The sequence below is a fragment of the Prionailurus viverrinus genome, chromosome B2 (genome assembly GCF_022837055.1).
Source record: "Prionailurus viverrinus isolate Anna chromosome B2, UM_Priviv_1.0, whole genome shotgun sequence".
Taxonomy (NCBI): Eukaryota; Metazoa; Chordata; class Mammalia; order Carnivora; family Felidae; genus Prionailurus; species Prionailurus viverrinus.
In genome coordinates, this window is record NC_062565.1 from 15,446,684 (window position 1) to 15,465,173 (window position 18,490).

The window sequence follows — 18,490 nt, forward strand, 5'->3', positions numbered from 1 at the left end:
GCCCCCACACCGTAGCAGGGGTTGGCGGACCCCGCACCTCTAGGTAAGAGGGGGCAGGGATGTTCCTTCCTAATAACCCTTGCGCCTGCCGACTGAGGGTGCGGCACGTAAAGGGTCTCAGAACCTATAAAGGATGATGACGACCCCTCATGATGGTACGCTAACACTTCTTGAGCATTTATGGGATGACGGCTTATTCTACAGGTTGTTGTGGACTGGACTGGATCCCCTCCCCCACCTCCGAAATTCATGCCAAAGCCCAAGCGGTCAATGTGACTGTATTTGGAGAAAGGGCCTTTAAGGAGATAATGAAGGTTAAATGAGGTCCCAAGGGTGGGGCCCTAATCCAACAGGGCTGGCGTCCTTCTGTGAAGAGGAAGGGACACCAGGAGCGTGTGAGCAAGAGGAAGGGCCATGTGCCAAGGCAGTCATCCACAAGCCAAGCAGAGAGACCACTCCAGAAATCAATCCTGCTGACGTCACGATCTCAGACTTCCAGTCTCCAGGTCCGTGAGAAAGCACGTCTCTGTTGCATAAGCCACTCAGTCTGGGGCGCTCTGTCACGCCCCAACGTGCCTCGCAAACCAACGTCCGGGTGCCACCTTCCGTAATCCTTGCTGCCACAACATCATCCCCACGGTCTTCGTCCAATTCAGACAGAAGCCCAGAAAAGGTAAGCAATGCGACTGAGGTTGCACAGCTAGTCAGGAGTGGAACTGGAGTGGGACCAGCAATCTGACGACAGAGCCCACGTCCCTCACAGCTGATATGACACGAGGTAACAAGATTAACATCCGCGGTGACACAAATGGATGCTTCCCATCGGAAAAAACCCGGAGCAGATACAAGCATCTGTGTGTTCTGTGTGCAACCGGATTTCTAGTTTTAGTCCCTCTCTTCTCCTCTTCCCTTCATCCAAACGATAAATGCGTTTGCGAGCCTTGTCTCTCTCAAGCACTATCGGAGGCTGGGGGGCCTGGCGGTAAGCCTCTGAGGTCCGTGTTCTCCTGGAGCGTCCACGCTAGCAAGGAAAGGCAGCCAACAACTCAACAGAGGAGCACAGACAGTGACAACGCACAGGCCGAGTGGGGAAGCTGTGCCGACAAGTGGAGGCTGAACCGGTCCTTTCCTCCACTAGCAGCTACTGAGCGCACACAACGAAGCAAACGGGAAAACCATCTGAGGCCCCGGCCTCAACCACCATTTCTGTCTCTAGAAAACGAGGCTTTGGCTGCAACGACCCATGGCGTCTTTGGTTACGTCGGAAGTTTCTTGGGCAGTGCTTACCCTAACCCGGTTATCGGGTGTGATGGGAACAATAAGCGGTTAAATATATTCGGTTGAGTATTCCTGAAGGTTAACGGGAAGAGAGAGAAGGGCTGCGGGAAGGTAGGAGGGAGGGGAAGGGGGTCATTTGACCGGATCTGAGCAGGCATTAAAAAAATTTTCTTTCGTTCTTTATTTATTCTTGAGAGAGAGAGCGTTCGCATTTGCCTAAGTGGGAGAGGGGCAGAGAGAGAGGGAGACACAGAATCTGAAGCAGGCTCCAGGCTCTGAGCTGTCAGCACAGGGCCCGATGTGGGGCTCGAACTCATGAACCATGAGATCAAGACCTGAGCTGAAGTCAGATGCTTAACCGACTGAGCCACCCAGGCGCCCCAGAATCCCTCTTTAGAGGAGAATATGTGCGTTAATAATCTGGCCCACCGCCTAACACCAGCTTCAAACAGTGATAAGACTTGAAACAATTACTGGTGATTCCTGTATCAAGACTGGACGATGAGAGTTTGTCATTTCACCAAGAGTCTTAACGGGGAGAGAGGAAGGGAAAGAGGCAAAGGAAGGAGAGGACAGGAGGGGAGGGGAGGGGAGAGAGAGTAGGCTGGGGGAGGGAGAAGGAGAAAAACCTAATTAAAAACAGCAAAGCTCTTTGGGGCGCCTGGGTGGCTCAGTCGGTGAAGCATCCAACTTCAGCTCAGGTCACGATCTCGCGGCCTGTGAGTTCGAGCCCCGCGTCGGGCTCTGTGCTGACAGCTCAGAGCCCGGAGCCTGCTTCCCATTCTGTGTCTCCCTCTCTCTCTGCCCCTCCCCCACATGCATTCTGTGTCTCTCTTTCTCTCAAAAATAAACATTAACAAATTTAAAAAAAAAGCAAAGCTGTTAAAAAATAAAAATAAAGAATACTTAATATAAGACCACTGCATACATTTATATTTAAAGACAGTCATTCAATAAGCAAAAGACACACAGTATTTATTCACTGGCAAACACCTGTGGATACATTCACAGAGCATCTGTATTACTGTCAATATTATCATTTGAAATATCTTAGGTGTATGGCCGTATTTTCTAATTTTTGCCACTTTGACTTCTTTTATTGTGGCCAGAGAGACTGTCAGTAAAAAAAAAAAAAAAAAATCTGTTAAGGAAATTCTAGATGCCTGTAGGTTTTTAACATTTGTCTTGGGAACCCCTAGTGTCCGAAAGGGCCTCCGCAATTAACTTCACCCCAGCTGTGTGTATTCGAACACCCACAGGCTCCCAACCAGTGACCCGCATCATTCCTGCAGCCACATCATTTTTTTCACAGCATCCCGTGGTTTAGTTCCAATGGTGAGAAAAAGGGAGCTTGATTTCTCTCTGCTGATATAATACTGAGAGCTTCGGAGCGGTCTACAAAATTCTCTTTTCTCTCCAGAACCGTCGGGGATGTGAGAGGTTCAAATCCTGATAAAGTGACGCAGAAAACGGAACCCAACTCCGAGAAACACGCACACAGATTCCACACGTGGCTTTCTGGGTCCTGTGGAGGGGACCAGTCCCCCTTACCTTTATCATAGATTTCCTTCAGAACCCCTCGTTTTATCAGCTCCTCTCTGCTTTGCCTCATTGATATTTTCCTTTCCAGGGCTGCAAGCAAAAACACAGAGAAGCAAGTGTGGGTCAGTAACAAAGACTTTTTTAGAGGCATCAAATGTTAACATGTATTAAAAAGGAACATCCGGAGAAGCTTCTGTAAGTTACTGTTTTATTAACGTCAGTTACTGAGACCTGTTAACATTTTTTGACAGGAGAACAAGCATTTCACTCAGATTAGTTCGTTTAATCTTCAAAGCAAGCTTCAAACTACTTAAGGGGTAGGCACTTGTATTTCATTTTATTCCACCCCACTTTACGGCACTGTAATCTGTAGCACAGAGGAATTCAACAACTCGTCAGAGCCGCAAGACTACTGAGAAGAAGAGCCAGGATTCAAAGCCAGGAATGCTACCTCCAAGGTCAGCTCAACTTGTGTGTCACAGCGTATCTCCCTGACTCGGGACGTTCCTCGTAGGTGGGATTGCTTTTCCTTCCTTCCTTCCTTCCTTCCTTCCTTCCTTCCTTCCTTCCTCCCTCCCTCCCTCCCTTCCTCCCTCCCTTCCTCCCTCCCTCCTTCCTTTCCTTCCTTCTTCCTTCCTTTCCTTCCTTCTTTTTTTTTTTTAATTATGTAGATTATATAGATGTCACTGAGGATTTTTTCTTTTCCTTCCCAGCTACTAAAAAAAAAAAAAAGTTTGAAAATATCTCCTGCAAACTCTCTGGGTTGAAATGGAGGCAGGTGGTAGGGGGACTCCACCCCCACCCCCACGGTACAGATGCCCATCACTCTCCTCTCTTAGGCTCCAAACCCAAGCAGGCAAGCGACCCGTGAGCTGCCCAGCTATGAAATGCACATCTACCGTGACTCAGCTGCTCATCTGAGCCAAACACTCAGGCAGGTGGGGCTGGAGGAGCGAAGAGGGAGCGTTTCTCTCAGATCAGTGGGCATGACAGAGGGCAATTCGAGTGAAAACACAGCCCAGGAGTGGAAGAGTGAGTGGCCGCCCAAAGGGCAGGCTTGTGGCTCAAGGCCAGGCTGGACAGGTCAGGAGAGCCCACAGAAGCGAGCGAGAGAGCCCACCCCAGCAGCTGGCATCCCTGTTTCTGGGTGAACAGTGGGTAAAGGAGGTGAGACGTTATTTTGTTTGCTTTTGTCACCTTGAGATTCTCCACATCCTTTGGACACAGTTATGGGGGGCAGTTATAAAATAAGGAAACTTTTATGCAAATTTAGATACAGATTAATTACACAGAGTTCAGTAGAATTTCGTCCAAAGAATATGAGTAAACGCTAGAAAGCAAGCAAGGAAACGGGGACTGTGATGCTTTCACCTACGAGCTGTGTGACCTTGGTCAAGTCACTTTGCCTCTCCGAGAAAACACTGACACCTCAGCCCCAGCTTCTCCGATTTAATAGGTCCAGGGTAGGACCTGAAGACCTATATTGGAATAAAAAGCTCACTGGGTTATTCGGTCATATCAAGGTTGAAAATCCCTTTTTTATAGATTTGGGGACTTACTATTTTTAAAATATTCTAACGTTCTCTTCACGTCTAGTGAATTCAGGGATATGAGACAAGAGAAAAAACACCAGGTTAGACTGCACTCGCGTATAGCTTACTGAGAACAGGTTAATGATAAATGGAAACGCAGAAATATATACCCTCCGAAGTGAGGGCAGGAGGGCTGTACGAAGGTCACGCCACAAGGGTGGGTGAAGGAGTCACTGGAGGAGGGCTTGTTTTGGGGGCTGGAGTTTTAGGACTCATATCGGACCACATGATGAAGTGGCAGGAGGGTAGAGAGACGTCCTCTGTGCCCAAGAGGAACCTCCAGGGAAGGGAGAGACAACTGCGGGCGGCTGGGTTAGGAAGTTCCGCCTGCTTTTAAGCCAAGATTTGCTAGTGGTGCAGTGGGAAAAGACTGGATAGGCCACGTGAAGCAGGGTTTTTAAGCAAGGACTTTGTGAAAAGATCCTCTGGGTGACGTGAAGCCGTGCGGGAGGCACGCAGAAAGGGGTGCTTGGCCCGTCCTATACTGAGCCACAAATTGAACAGATTTCTTTGAAACAAAATGAGGCTTCCCGGGGGGCTTTTCCCAGCGGAAGGACCTGACGCCCAGCATTAAAGGAAGTATCTGCAGCAAGGTGGGCAAAGGCATGGGCTTGGCCAACTGCGGTGGCACTTTCCGTAGAATGTGGGTGCTCCCAGGCCAACCACGCGGACCTCGGCTGTCACGCGTGCTCATTCAAGGACGACAGACCCCTGCCCGTGGCGAAAGGCGCTCTGCCAGGGGCCGGAGACGATGGTGACCGAGGGGACGGTCCTTCCTTTCACAGAGTTGGCAGACTAAGATGTGGTTCAGACGGTCATCAGATAGTATCACCTAATGTAGGGTCACAAATTGAGGGAAGTCCTGTTTAAAGAAAGGGACACGTCCGGCCCGACGTGTGGTCGACAGCCTCCCTCATTGGGCCATGAGAAAAGGCTTTTCTGAGGAAGAGACCCACAGGCTGAAATTGAGAGGTGAACACATGTTATCGTGGCAAAGGGCAGTCACGTAGGGGCTGAGGGGAACGCTCCAGACATACAGCAAGCTGGGCACTGCCCCCCCCGCCCCCCATGGAGGAATCATGCCACCATTGGTGGAGAGAAAGCAACCCATGTTACTGCAGCCACCAGCACAGATAGAGGACTCGAGATGTACACAGAGGGATGGGGGTGGGGGGCGGGGGTGCTGGGCCACGCAGGGCCTCACGGACCAGGTTATTCTAAGGGCAACGGGAATAAATGGTCAGAGTTGGGTATCTGAAAGATCAATGCCCACGTCAATGTGGGAAGCAGGTTGGAGGGAGGCCAGTTCTAGGGGATCACCTCGTCTAGGCAGGAGATGACGGTCACTTGCACCAAAACGCTGGTGACGGAGAGAGAGGCAGGCAAAGGGTGCATCCAAGTCACGGGAAGGGGGCAACGTTGCCTCGGCATCACGTTGAGGATGGGAAGGAAAGAGAGGGGTCCGGGGCGACTGCTTGGTTCCTGACGTGCATAGCTGAATGGACGCTGCTGTTGATCGCTCGGGTGGGGGGGGACACAGGATGAGAAGCAGGTTGGTAGGGAAGATGGCGATCCCAACGTTGGCCATGCCCAAGAGGTGATATCAAGGACATGCCGGGGAAACGTACCTGGATACTTTCTAAAACAAGGATGGAAGGTTAACTGAGACTGAGCTATACTGGCATGGACTATGGTGGACTCTTTTCAGTGCTGCTCACACTCTTCCACAGAGACGCTCCTAATGGCAAGGCAGCAATGCCAGGGGCTCCGAGGGCAGGACTGAAGCTGGCTGTCCCCCAAAGGTGCCATTTCTTGACTACACTGAGTCTGTCCTTAAGAACTAAGGTGGAGCTCACGGAACAGATCTGCTCGTATTTAAACAATACATCCCCCTCCCCTCCCCAGCCAGTTTCCAAGTTTAATTGACATTCTGGCAAGAGATGGCTTATTCATCCTTTGGGTCTGTCCATTTCCCAGGACAGGACACTGTGCCCACAGGGGATACCAAGATCATTTTGAGAAGGGCGGCGGGTCATGTTATTTAAGTTAATCCCCACCACAATCCTCTGAAGTAGGTCCCACTTTTCAGGGGGACCTGGGTCCCAGTAAAATTAACTTGCTCAGGGGGTGCCTGGGTTGGCTCAGTCAGTTAAGGTCATGAGACTTTGGCTGAGGTCATGATCACATGGGTCGTGGGTTTGAGCCCCACTTTGGGCTCTGTGCCGACAGCCCAGAGCCCGGAGCCTGCTTCGGATTCTGTGTCTCCCTCTCCCTCTGCCCCTCCGCAGCTCACACTGTCTCTCTCTGTCTCTCAAAAATAAATAAACATTAAAAAAATGTAAAGGTAAACTTTTAAGAGCATTTTTCTAAAGCTCTAACCAGCAGAACCAAAATAGAAAGAGCAGGCATCTAAGTCCACCCCCCTCCCCGTCCAAAATGAAAATTCAGCTCAGATAATGGCAATGCAACTCCATGGATCTTTAGAAAAGAACCAATTTTCTGGGCGGTAAGTGGACCACACCGTAACAGGCTTTCGAGGTGGTCCTGTGGCAAGTGAAACATCAAACACAAAATCACATGAGCCAGTGAACATGCAAAAACCAGCACAGGGACACCTGGGCTAAAATTCTGTGCCCAACCAGACACACAGCCTGAAGGGGGAAAGGGCGGAAGTTACCAACAAAGAATCAGTTGAGGAGATCCAAATACACAGAAAGAACTTTCCACTACCTTTCTTGCCTGAAAGGAACAGAAGAGGGACTTCTCAATTACTGTGCCAAAAATTACCCCAAATGGCTCCCGCAAAACCGTCATCAAAGGTTAGCATATCCAAGAAAGACTTCCAAAGCCTGCCATCAAATTCAGCCTTAATAGCAAAGATGCAGAAAACCTCGAAAGGCAGAACTCTTGCATCCTTATCACCATCTATTAATCGTGTCCTTTTACTTTCTGTATCTTCCTTTCCTTCCTCCTTCCCTTTCCTTCCCTTCCCTCCCCTTTCTTCCTTCCTCCCTTCCTTCCTTCCCCCCTTCCCTTCTATTTGAATACGCTCCACACACAATGCTACATTACTTTCAGATAACTCTTGGGGTCCTGCTGATTCTGGAGAGACTATCTCTTCCAGGACTAGTCAACTCCTACAGACAGTGCCTGGCTAGCCTGTGTGAACATACCTTCCACGTGCAAACCAACCAACCCAGAGCCCACACCCCCAACTACCTCCTTTCAGGGGCTCTTACTACACAGGCCACTTCCCCCTGCCCTAATCACCCCAGGCCCTGGTACCAGACAACTGGGGACGGTCCCTGTGCCCCAGAGCCTGCTGAAATTATTCAAACCAGTCAGGTAAGCTTGCTTATTACACTGGCCATTCTTTCCTGTGGGAAATACACCAACGTCTCTTGCCCACATTTTTCTCCCACTCTTTCTGCCTCCTGACCCACCCTGGTGCTTCTCCGCAAGGCCCCCCATCACACGGCCCTTTCTCTTGGGCTGAGTGTAGCAAACCCTATTTTCAATGGCAGCTGTCTTCCGACCTGCTGGCCTCACAACATGTTGACTAACAATAACAACCTACATCTTAAAAGACACCTATCCTGGGGCACCTGGGTAGCTCAGTCGGTTGAGTGCCTGACACCTGATTTCCACCCAGGTCATGATCTCACGGGTCTGTGAGTTCAAGCCCCTCATCGGGCTCTGTGGGATTCTCAATCTCTCTCCCTCTCTCTGCCCCTCGCCCGTTCGTGCTCTCGCTCTCCCTCTCAAAATAAATAAAGCAAAAACTAGGCTTTACACTCCAACCTCTTGTTCTGAAGTCTGCGCCCATTTAAGCAAATGCTTTAGAAATGCAGAGCCTGGTGAAGAGCTCACTGATCCTTGGCAGTAAATTCCAACGAAGCCCAGAGACCGACCCTAACAACAGGAGTGGTTCCAGTCTAAGTGCTCTGGTGAGTTCTTCTTCCCAGCCAGCACTGGGGTCTGCGCCACAGTTAACCGGAAGCCGGCTCTCCAGCACCCCGCTTTGTGTATTCTCTTAGCCTCCCTATCCATACGATGTACGCTAAGCCCAGGATCCATCCCATGCTTCCCTGACATCAATGAACTTCAAACAGACATCTTGATCTCGGCTGGACTGCTCTCCCTACGGAATGGCCAGATTGGAAGAACCTGTTAAAAATAACTTGTTATTTTGTGCATGCGTGCGCGCACACACACATACAGTAAAATACCAGATCGCGAGTAACTCGTTCTGCGAGGTTCCGCAAGACGAGCAAACATTTCTAATAGGTTTTAACTTGATAAACGAGCGATGTCTTGCAATGCGAGTAGTGCATGACCTTGAATGGCACACGATCACAACTGAGCCAATGGTTCTTCTCTCTCTCTCACTGCGGGATTGTGGGTGGTCCTCTCCCATGCTCGGATGCTCGGTCTCAGGCCATGGCATTTGGCAGAAATCAGTGATTTTTCAGGACGTTGGAAGGTGCCCACGGCTGGCACCCGTGTATTTTTGTCACTTCAAAGCACCTACAGACAGTCCTTTGCTTTTCCAGACAAGACGAAGGCGAGGAATAAGCTTTGCTTCATTCTACGTCGTTGGAAAGGCTTCTTGTTACAAGTTGCATGGTAAGAAAAGGATTCCATTGAGCTGATGGGTAGCAGTGATTCCGTTAGTAATAGCGAAAGTCATCCTACACCATAACCCTCCTCTCTTGTCTCCCTCACACCAGCCACGAAGGTTTGCAAAGGTAAGTGCAGGTTGATTTGTTTATTTTTCTTTATATTTTGTATTTTCTTTATGGTTCTGTATCATATCACAGTATCGTGATCAGTTTTACGTGAATATTTTGGGGCTGTGGAACGAATCCTCTGAGCCTCCGTTTACACAGGTCCTTTGGATTACAAACATGTTTCCAGAATGAATTATGCTCGCAAACCAAGGTTTTACTGCATATGCTTAGGTTTCTTCATTGACAAAAATCTTTTTCACAGTAAATGATTTAAGAAACATAGTGAAAAGAAAGTCCTTTTTTCACCACCCCTCCTTCCTTGGATACAACTCCCCAAATCTGCCCTCCTTTGCCCTCTATTTCTCTGTCTCTTCTTTCCTCCCTCCTTCCCACACACTCCTCCTCCCCCATATATAAATATAGTTTTTAAAAACATAAACGAGATCGTTCTGCTGGTATCACCTTACAATTCTTTCTTCCCTCTCATTTATCAATATGCTTTAGAGATCTCCCCATCAGTACACACAGAAGCACCTCGTTCTCTTTGAATGTCTCAAGTACCATAATTTATTTACCCATCTGCAACCGATGGAAATTGAAGTCCGTTTCAAATTTGGGGCGCCCAAACATTGGTACCATAAACCTGTTTTTTTCCAGCATGCATGGGAACAGGTGGAAGAATTTTGTAGAACACGTCGCTAGATGGACGATTTCTGGGCAGTACATCCTTTACGTGCTCCCAGTACCGAGGGAAGAAAAACACTTATGTTTCATAACTTTTAAGTACTGCTTTTTTATTAAAAAAAAAAAAAAGAAGAAGAAGAAGCAGGGCCAGTGGTGGGGAAGCAATATTGATGCTGGAACAGATTATTTGCTTCTCCTCAGAGTATCAAGGCAAGGACTTGTTGAGATTGTCCTCTAGGATAATCCATCTCTGTTGAATTCTCCGCTCAACTGCCTTTAAATTACATTCCGGAGGAGCTAGAAATTTCAAGTGGGATAAACAATCGAGCAATGAGGCAATCTGCAGTAGTCTCCACAGACTCTTCCACCTTCGGTTGTTAAAACAGTCAATGTGTACGTAAACTCAGTGGCTTTTATCCCTTTGAGATTTTACAACCCCAGTGAATGTGGATTTCGTCTAGAAATTTCCAAGTGACAGATGGAATGAACCTCAAGAGACTAGAACAGACCTCCACTTCCCATTGGACTTATGAAAAATGACGATTATTAATATAACGCAATGATCGTAGCCTCGGAAACCCAGCACGACGTAATCAACCCACGTTCACACTATCTCCATGCAAAATACTCTCACGTTTCAGAATAAATTTGTATGTACAATATATAAAAGGAGAGAAAGGGGAGGAAGGCTTTGAAGGAGTAGGATAAACCTGGAGACCCTCCAGGTTGAAAAACCAGATGGCAAATGCCAGCTTTTTTAGGGAGGAAATTAATGAGAAAAATTAGGAAAATTAATAAGGAAATTAATGAGAAAAGCAATGAGGTTGTCGAGCTAAATGCTATAGTGAGAAGAGGGAAAAGTGGGAGCGAATGCACCTGTACATGTCTAGTTTCAAACAGAATGGTATGACCAACATATTCAAGAAGTCATGTTAATCTAGGAACAAAATGGTAGGATCGCAAGATATAGTGCTTCTTAGTAACGACGATATTCGAGCCCTATGAATATCCAAACATTTTGCCAAAAGTGTATAACTGGGCAAGAAGGTTTAATTACTCGATCATCTTGAAAGCTTACTGAATTCAAAACGAAGTTTTAAAAACTGGCTACTAAGATTGAGGGATCCTCCAGAGAGGCTGACCCGTTCAGAACTTTTCTCCCCTCTAAAAATCCAGACCATGTGGAAATTCCATCTGAAAGACAGACTCTAAGGCGTGACTGTCCCGGTCACACGCACAGACCCGGATTCCCGCGTTGTTCCAGTATTCGCTTCTACAGAAGTCTGAGTGGTGGACGCCCATGAGCAAAGTTCCTCATCTCCAACATGGTAACCCGGCCACTGTTCTTGTGTAATGCCGCGTAGCTAGCTGGGATGAAGTCTTCATGGCCCACGGGGTGGATGACACTGTTTGTTTATTGTTGTTTGTGATTCCACCCAAGTCCTCCAAATCAGCACTTTCTAAAGTCTGCGCTGTTGAACGGTCACTCAGAGAGGTGCTCTGAAGAAAGGATTCTGAGGACAATAACTTGGGGGAGACGCCAGGTTCCATGGGAGTACCACAGTGCTTATTAGCACAAAGGGACCTACGGTAAAGCAACCAGCTTAACTCTGCTTAACCCGGCGTTTCTCCCAAATTCATTGGACAAGGCGATCCTTCCGTGGAGTACCATGGGACTTTCATTCTGAGGCACACCTTCTGGGAAATACTGACCTAAATACGTACCAGATCACAGGGGGCAAATGTGGAGGTCTTTTGTAAAAAGGAACCAGGGAGGTCAGCCTGTCTTACCTCAGCAGGGACGCAGAGGGCCACACTCCTTCATAAAGAGCTTTATGGCAGATGAATCAAACACAACCCCAAACCCTGCAATACCAACCAAACAAGATGTGACCGACCAGGAGGATCCTAATAGAGCAAAGGGACCAGCCATCCATCTACCTGTCCTCCGGTGGTCCTGGAACAGAATGGAACTGCATCCCAGGGAGCTCCTGGATGGGCCAGCGGCCCATCCATTCCCCAGTTAGGGAAAACTAGTCTTTTTTTTTAACCTTGAGCCGGCCAGTACCATGGAGTATCTGCCCAAAATAACAATTTTGGCTTTGACATAATTGATATTTGGCGATTCTTTCTGACAGTAATTCAGACAGCGTAATTTCCTCTGCAGTCAGAGAGACGAGTAGGACCCTGTCACCAGCAGAGATGAGGTGATTCGTTTTCCTCTTTCCTGTGGGCGAAGTGCCTACGGGCGGGTCCCACGAGAACTTTCTCTACTGATTGAGGGTATGGGAAAAGGGCAGGATCACAGACTCATTTTAAGCTGTAAGCTGAGCTGCTAAAACTACATTCTTCACGGATCTTGACTGGATCTTGGTTTGAACAAACCAGCCATAAAAGGGTTTTGGGGTCAGTCGGGAAAACACAAATATGGACTGGGTACCAGATATTAGGGAGTTATAAGGGTCTTGTGGTTATATAGGTCCTTTCCTTTATTTTTTAGAGATGCGTGATTAGAACTGTCTGTAATGAACTTTAAAATACTTCAGAGGGATGGGGTGCCTGGGTGGCTCAGTTGGTTGAGCCTCCAACTTTGGCTCAGGTCATGATCTCGCACTCTGTGAGTTCGAGCCCCGCGTCGGGCTCTGTGCTGACAGCTCGGAGCCTGGAGCTGGCTTTGAATTCTGTGTCTCCCTCTCTCTCTGCCCCTCTCCCACTCATTCTCTCTCTCTCTCTCTCTCTCTCTCTCTCTCTCTCTCTCTCTGTCTGTCAAAAATAAATAAACATTAAAAAAAATTTTTTTTAAATACTTCAGAGGGAAACGAAGCGACAACTATGGCCAGATCTCAGTAACCCTAGGTGATAACTAAACAATTATCCAAGAATACCATTATGTAACTCTCTCAATTTCTCTTACGTTTGAAAATTTTCAAAATAAAAAGTAAACACCCAAAACACATGACCCTTAGCAGTGATGCTGAGTTAAAAGACCTATCCTGTGATGCCATTTGCATCAGGTTCAAAAGCGGCAAAACTAAACATACGCTGTAGAGGTGCATCTCTAACCTTGAAAACTACAGATACCGTGGTAGGGTCTCCTCCCTCAGGAAAAAAGAAAGAGGAACCAAAACAAAAAAAAAATGAACCTCAAGGCACCCTGGCTACGTGAGTACGTGACAACGTCCCTCATGACCCTGTAACAGGGGACCACTTAATCAGACTGCGTGTTTGTGTGTGTTACCATATAGGGGAGACAAGGAAGTAGAAAATGTATTTTAAAAACGATGCCATGGGGCGTTTGGGGGCTCAGTTCTTTGGGTAGGAACCCAGCAGAATGGTGCCAGCAGGAATAAAGTTGCCTCCTGGAAAGAAAGGCCTTGCTGTCACGACTCTGTTCCTGCTACAATACCAGCAAGGATAGAACCACAATACAAATTGAGTCACTGTCGGGGCGCCTGGGTGGCGCAGTCGGTTAAGCGTCCGACTTCAGCCGGGTCATGATCTCACGGTCCGTGGGTTTGAGCCCCGCGTCGGGCTCTGGGCTGATGGCTCAGAGCCTGGAGCCTGTTTCCGATTCTGTGTCTCCCTCTCTCTCTGCCCCTCCCCCGTTCATGCTCTGTCTCTCTCTGTCCCAAAAATAAATAAAGGTTGAAAAAAAAATTAAAAAAAAAAATCAAACTGAGTCACTGTCTACCTTTGGTGGGGAGGAGGGCCGCAATCAGAAAAGCACATTGAGGGGCGCCTGAGTGGCTCAGTAGGTTAAGCGTCTGACTCTTGATTTCTGCTCAGGTCATGATCTCAAGGGTTGTGAGATCGAGCCCCGCCTCAGGCTCTGTGCTGACAGCAAAGGGCCTGCTTAGGACTCTCTCTCTCTCTCCCCCTCTCTCTCTGCTCTCTCTCTCTCTCTCTCTCTCTCTCTCTCTCTCTCTGTCCTTCTACCACTCATGCTCTCACTCTCCCTCCTTGAAATAAATAAAAAATATTTAAAAAAAAAAAAAAAGAAAAGAAAAAGAAAGGCACATCAGGGAGCTTACAGAGGCTGTTGGTGTTTTTTCTGACTTGGGCAGTGGTTATAGGGGGTTTGCTTTATAACCATCTGTTCAACCGCACCTGTTAAAATGCTTACCGCATTTCCTCAATGTATTTTCCTTTCTAAAATAAAGGCGTCAAAAGGACGTTCTCGGGGTGGTGGGCAGAGGGATGGGCAAGGGCACTTGGCTAGGATGAGCACTGTGTGTCCTACGTGAGCGACGGATCACTCAATTCCACTCCTGAAACCATGATGACGCTGTATGTTAACTAGCGTGGATTTAAATAAAATTAAAAAATAAATAAACAAACGCGGACCAGTGAAATAAGAAAAAAAAAAAACAACACAATAAAAGGCCACTCTCACTAACTCTGCCTCTCTCTGTAGCGCTGCAGAGGTCTCTGAAGGGGAATAAAAAACGCAGCCACCATATAATGAGATTATGCACTTGGCCAGCCGACTATCTCCTGTGAATGACAGGAAGGGTGATTGTAAGGCTATGAAAGCTGCAATTCTCTTCCCCGTCATTTCGTCAAATAGGTCAGACGAGAGAGTGGACAAGCTGTTCTTCTGGCTTGCAAATCTCCGGGCGGCACGACGGGGAGCTGCTGTTTCGGGGGCAGAGAGTTAGCACAAAGTTTTAGATAATTTTGCAGAAGGAAGGATTCTGAATTTTGGAAACAGGACGCACCGCTCTTGCCGTCCGACCTCGCAGTGACGACGGAGCAGCCACTTAGGGGAAGTAATTTTGCGAGGATCTGGCGCAGAACTCTCGGGAACACACGGAGGAAGGTTTCCAGGTTCTAGCTCTTTAAGCCCCAGTCTGCACAAGAAGAGCCCCCATCAAATTCTAACAAAGCATCAGCGTTCTCTTCTGAGATCTCTGAGCTGAGGCCCAAAAGAAATGATTCCTTTGGCCGTTTATCGGCCCCCTGTTGACGGGACCATGGTAGAACACGATTTCATAAACCGGAAGATCTGAAAAATAATTCACGTGGAGCCCCGTTTACCACAGTCCCTTTGTCCCTTCACCTGCGTGTCACCTATTATGACAGTCTTAGTAAGTGTGGAACAGGTGGCCCTATAGTCATGGAGAACGCCCGGTGATGACAGTGTTTATGTCGGAAATACAGGTTCTGTGCTTTGGGGGCTTGCTTCCGTTCCTTGCAGGAAAGCCTGTCATCACACGTCATCTTCGTGTGTGACGGCACCAGGCCACAATCCACGTTTCAACTGTGTTCTCTGCTGCCTCTATCACTACCCGCCCCCCGCCCCGGAGCAGAAAGAAAATGCACTGATTTAGAGTTAGTTATGTGAGTTCCTCCTTCCAGATGCAGGAAGCAGAGTGCTGTACTGTGTTTCGTTCCAGGCACCTAATTATTATCGATCGCTTTATGATGGAAGCGTACTGCCCACGGCACTGAAGAATGGAGATCTGAAACCCTGCCCAGAAGAGCTTAATACCCCGGCTACCACCTGTTACCTAAAGGATAATAGGGCCCTTGTTGAGCGTGGCCTGTGGTGCCAACTTCATGCCAACGGGTTCACTGCTTGGTTTTCTACCCACGGTCGCCTCGACGCGGCTGCAACGTGGTCTTTAGAAGAAGGCAGAATTCAGACATTTAGGCTTTAAGATCGTACTTCCCTCTGCTACTTTATAAATCAGAGAAAGACAGCAGTAGATTGGGTGTTTTTGTTTGTCCCAATACCTACCGTCAGGACTAAAGTCAGCTAATAACTGGGAGCGAAGATTTGAAAAATCGTAACTATGCACAGGTAGGTTGCCTGAAAGGGATATTTTGTGCGAACGCCTCCCGCCCCCCGCCCCCAAGCTGCTCTTCCGTTGCCATGGTAACGCTTCCTCTGCATTAGGAGCTGCTCTAGTTGTTTTCCATGTAGTCCTTTAAGTAAACCTCAACACACGTCTCCAAGGTTGGTACGATCGCCTCCATTCTGCAGAAAAGCACAATGTTACGTAACCTGCCCAAAGGGCACAGCCAGACTCGAACCCACGCCATGGGATTCCAGTGTGTGAACCCTTAAACATGACATTATACGCCCATCTGTGTCGTTAAAAGCTTGGCATATGCCTCCTAATTTGTCCAGTGTATCTATAAATGAACAAACTCGTATAGACGGGCTGGCTCTAGTGTGTATACAGAAAAACTAAAGCATCTTTTTTGCCATTTCCTGGGCAGAATTCTGTAGCTTGTCAACTATGATCATTTCCGAAATCGTCTTAAGTTCAGCAGTTATTTACTTATCGAGTGACGTTTCACACACAAAGACCAAGCACACTGCCCTGCACACAAAACTCATAAACCATGTGACTGTCATTATTACCACTCTCCGCTTCAGGAAAAAGTCAAACTGGCCGGAGGAAATGCAGAGTCACGCGCAAATTTATAATTTCACACCCTTAGATGCGTAGGAAGGTTTAGGAAGGTGCATATCGGCCCGGGTACGAATCAGTCACTTCAGGCGGAGAGGATGATTTAGAAAGAAATCGTGCAGATATGTCCCGTGGATTTTGATGCGCACATTGAAATATCGAGCTACATCCAGACTTTTACACCAAAGCAGAAGAGAAATGCTCATGAAGAAGCACGTAATAATCGCTTGTAATTAAATAACACAACCTTCCAGATCTAAGAAAAAGTTCAAGCAATTTAGGAATGTCCCCTCCTCTTCTGTCTACAAGACATTTTTTCATTTCTGCCTCAGTCTTCTCTCCCATGATGTGATGCTTCACCCAGAAACAGGGACTGGGTTTGGCTGGACCCTCACCCAAGTGTTTGCCAACTAATGAGGAAAACAATATGGCCAAATAGCCATTCTTTTTTGTTTTGTTTTTTTTTTTTGAGAGACAGAAACAGAGACAAGGTGAGAGGGAAAGGGACAGGGAAAGAGGGGGAGAAAGAGAATCTCAAGCAGGCTCCACGCTGTGAGCACAAAGCCCAAGGTGGGGCTCGAACCCACAAAACCGTGAGATCATGACCTGAGCCGAAACAAAGCGTCAGATGTGTAACCAACTGAGTCACCGAGGTGGCCCCTCCCCATTATTTTCAAAGAGAAGAAGTGAATTAGTATATTATTATTAATTTTTAGGGGGAAAAATCAACCCATTAGGGCCTGGATATTCGCTTTGAAAAAAAGCAATCCCAGAATATTTCGATACAGGGTGGTTAAGTCACACACGTGTCCAAACAGCAACGGGAAAGCTTGAAAAATAAAACTGCCACAAAAACATACACGACAGAGAAGAAAGGTCAGAAGAAGTTCTAGAAGAAAGTCACTCAAAGCTTTCCTTGAGGCACTGCTTGTTCTTACAGACAGCCATCAGTCCTCACAGTTGTAACAAGGCAGGGAAACATGGCAGGTAGCACGTTGCTCCCTTAAATGGATGCTCAGCCTTCTCTGTTCGTCTTTTGTGACAGCAACTTCCGAGTTTTGTTTCTGGTGGGTCGTTTCTGCACTTCTGAAATGACTGTAGCCTGCACAGTGGAAGCTGATAAAGGTGCGATCCTTAATTCACAAATAAAACTGGCAGAATTCAGTTTCTTTCGTTTGCTCAAGACTGTTCATGACATCACCAAGGGAACACTGTTCCATAAGCCCGTCGGGCTGTTTCCCAATCCCAGGGATTGAGTCCCAGGGATGGATGGATATGAGCAAAGGTCTGGGTCGAGGCAGCAAATGAGAATGAGAATTATGATATTTTTTGGTACCATCGGAGCTCGAATGAGTGAGGGATGAAGCGTGGCTGTAGGCACTGATGAGAACCCAGCCGATCTCAGTGGTGTTCAAAGGCAAATGTCAATCATCAACCCATTGTCTTCCTTCCTGGCAAACCCACGAAAGGGGCCATGCTGGTCTCATCATCAGGTTAATAGAAAATCTTGCCCAAGGATGTACCTATGCGATATTATAGGACCAAGTGATGAAAACAGATCAATCAACTCGATTTGATGGCTTTTCCTTATTAAAATGCCCTGTGACCTGACAGAGCTAACTAAATAAATGAATCACTGTGAAATCACGAAGACCGAATCTGAAGAGAAACTGTCTGGACTCTGTCATATGATGTGCCAAAGCTATTAGCTCAGTGATGCCATCAGCTTCGCATCTTTAAAAACAATGGTGATGGGGCGCCTGGGTGGGTCAGTCAGTTAAGCCTCCTATTTCCGCTCAGGTCATGATCTTGTGGTTCGGGAGTTCGAGCCCCGCGTCGGGCTCTGTGCCGACAGCTCGGAGCCTGGAGCCTGCTTCCGATTCTGTGTCTCCCTCTCTCTTTGTCCCTCCCCTGCTCATGCTCTGTCTCCCTCTCTCTTTCTCTCTCTCTCAAAAATAAATAAACATTAAATATTTTTCTTTAAAAGATGTCAAAACTCAGAGAGGGAAAATTATGAGAATCCAGAGATACGATATTTGGCCATGAGCTTAAAAGCTTTTAAAAGTTGATGTTTCTTCACCTAAGGTCACAGAAATCATATCACAAACTAAAGACCTTCTTTGACCCTTTGGGATTATAAGATTTGATTTCCTTATAGAGGAAAACTGGGATGAATCTTATGGAAAGGATGAATAAGAGAAAAGCTTCTATATTTTTTTCAGAGAAAGAAAGAAAGGTTTGTTAT

At 47.4% G+C, this 18,490-nt stretch overlaps 1 protein-coding gene across 8 annotated transcripts in view; it reads right to left on the reverse strand.

Annotated features, from left to right (window-relative positions):
- The window catches only part of PHACTR1 (phosphatase and actin regulator 1), a 307,440-nt gene that overhangs the window by 103,138 nt on the left and 185,812 nt on the right, over window positions 1-18,490 (reverse strand). For all 8 annotated transcript variants that reach the window (XR_007152213.1, XM_047859034.1, XM_047859038.1 and 5 more), the window contains exon 3: window positions 2,830-2,910. Coding sequence is in view for 7 of the 8 variants with exons in the window: in XM_047859034.1 (XP_047714990.1) it covers window positions 2,830-2,910 (81 nt within the window). In the remaining variant the exon portion in view is untranslated. The remainder of the gene's footprint in view (window positions 1-2,829; window positions 2,911-18,490) is intronic.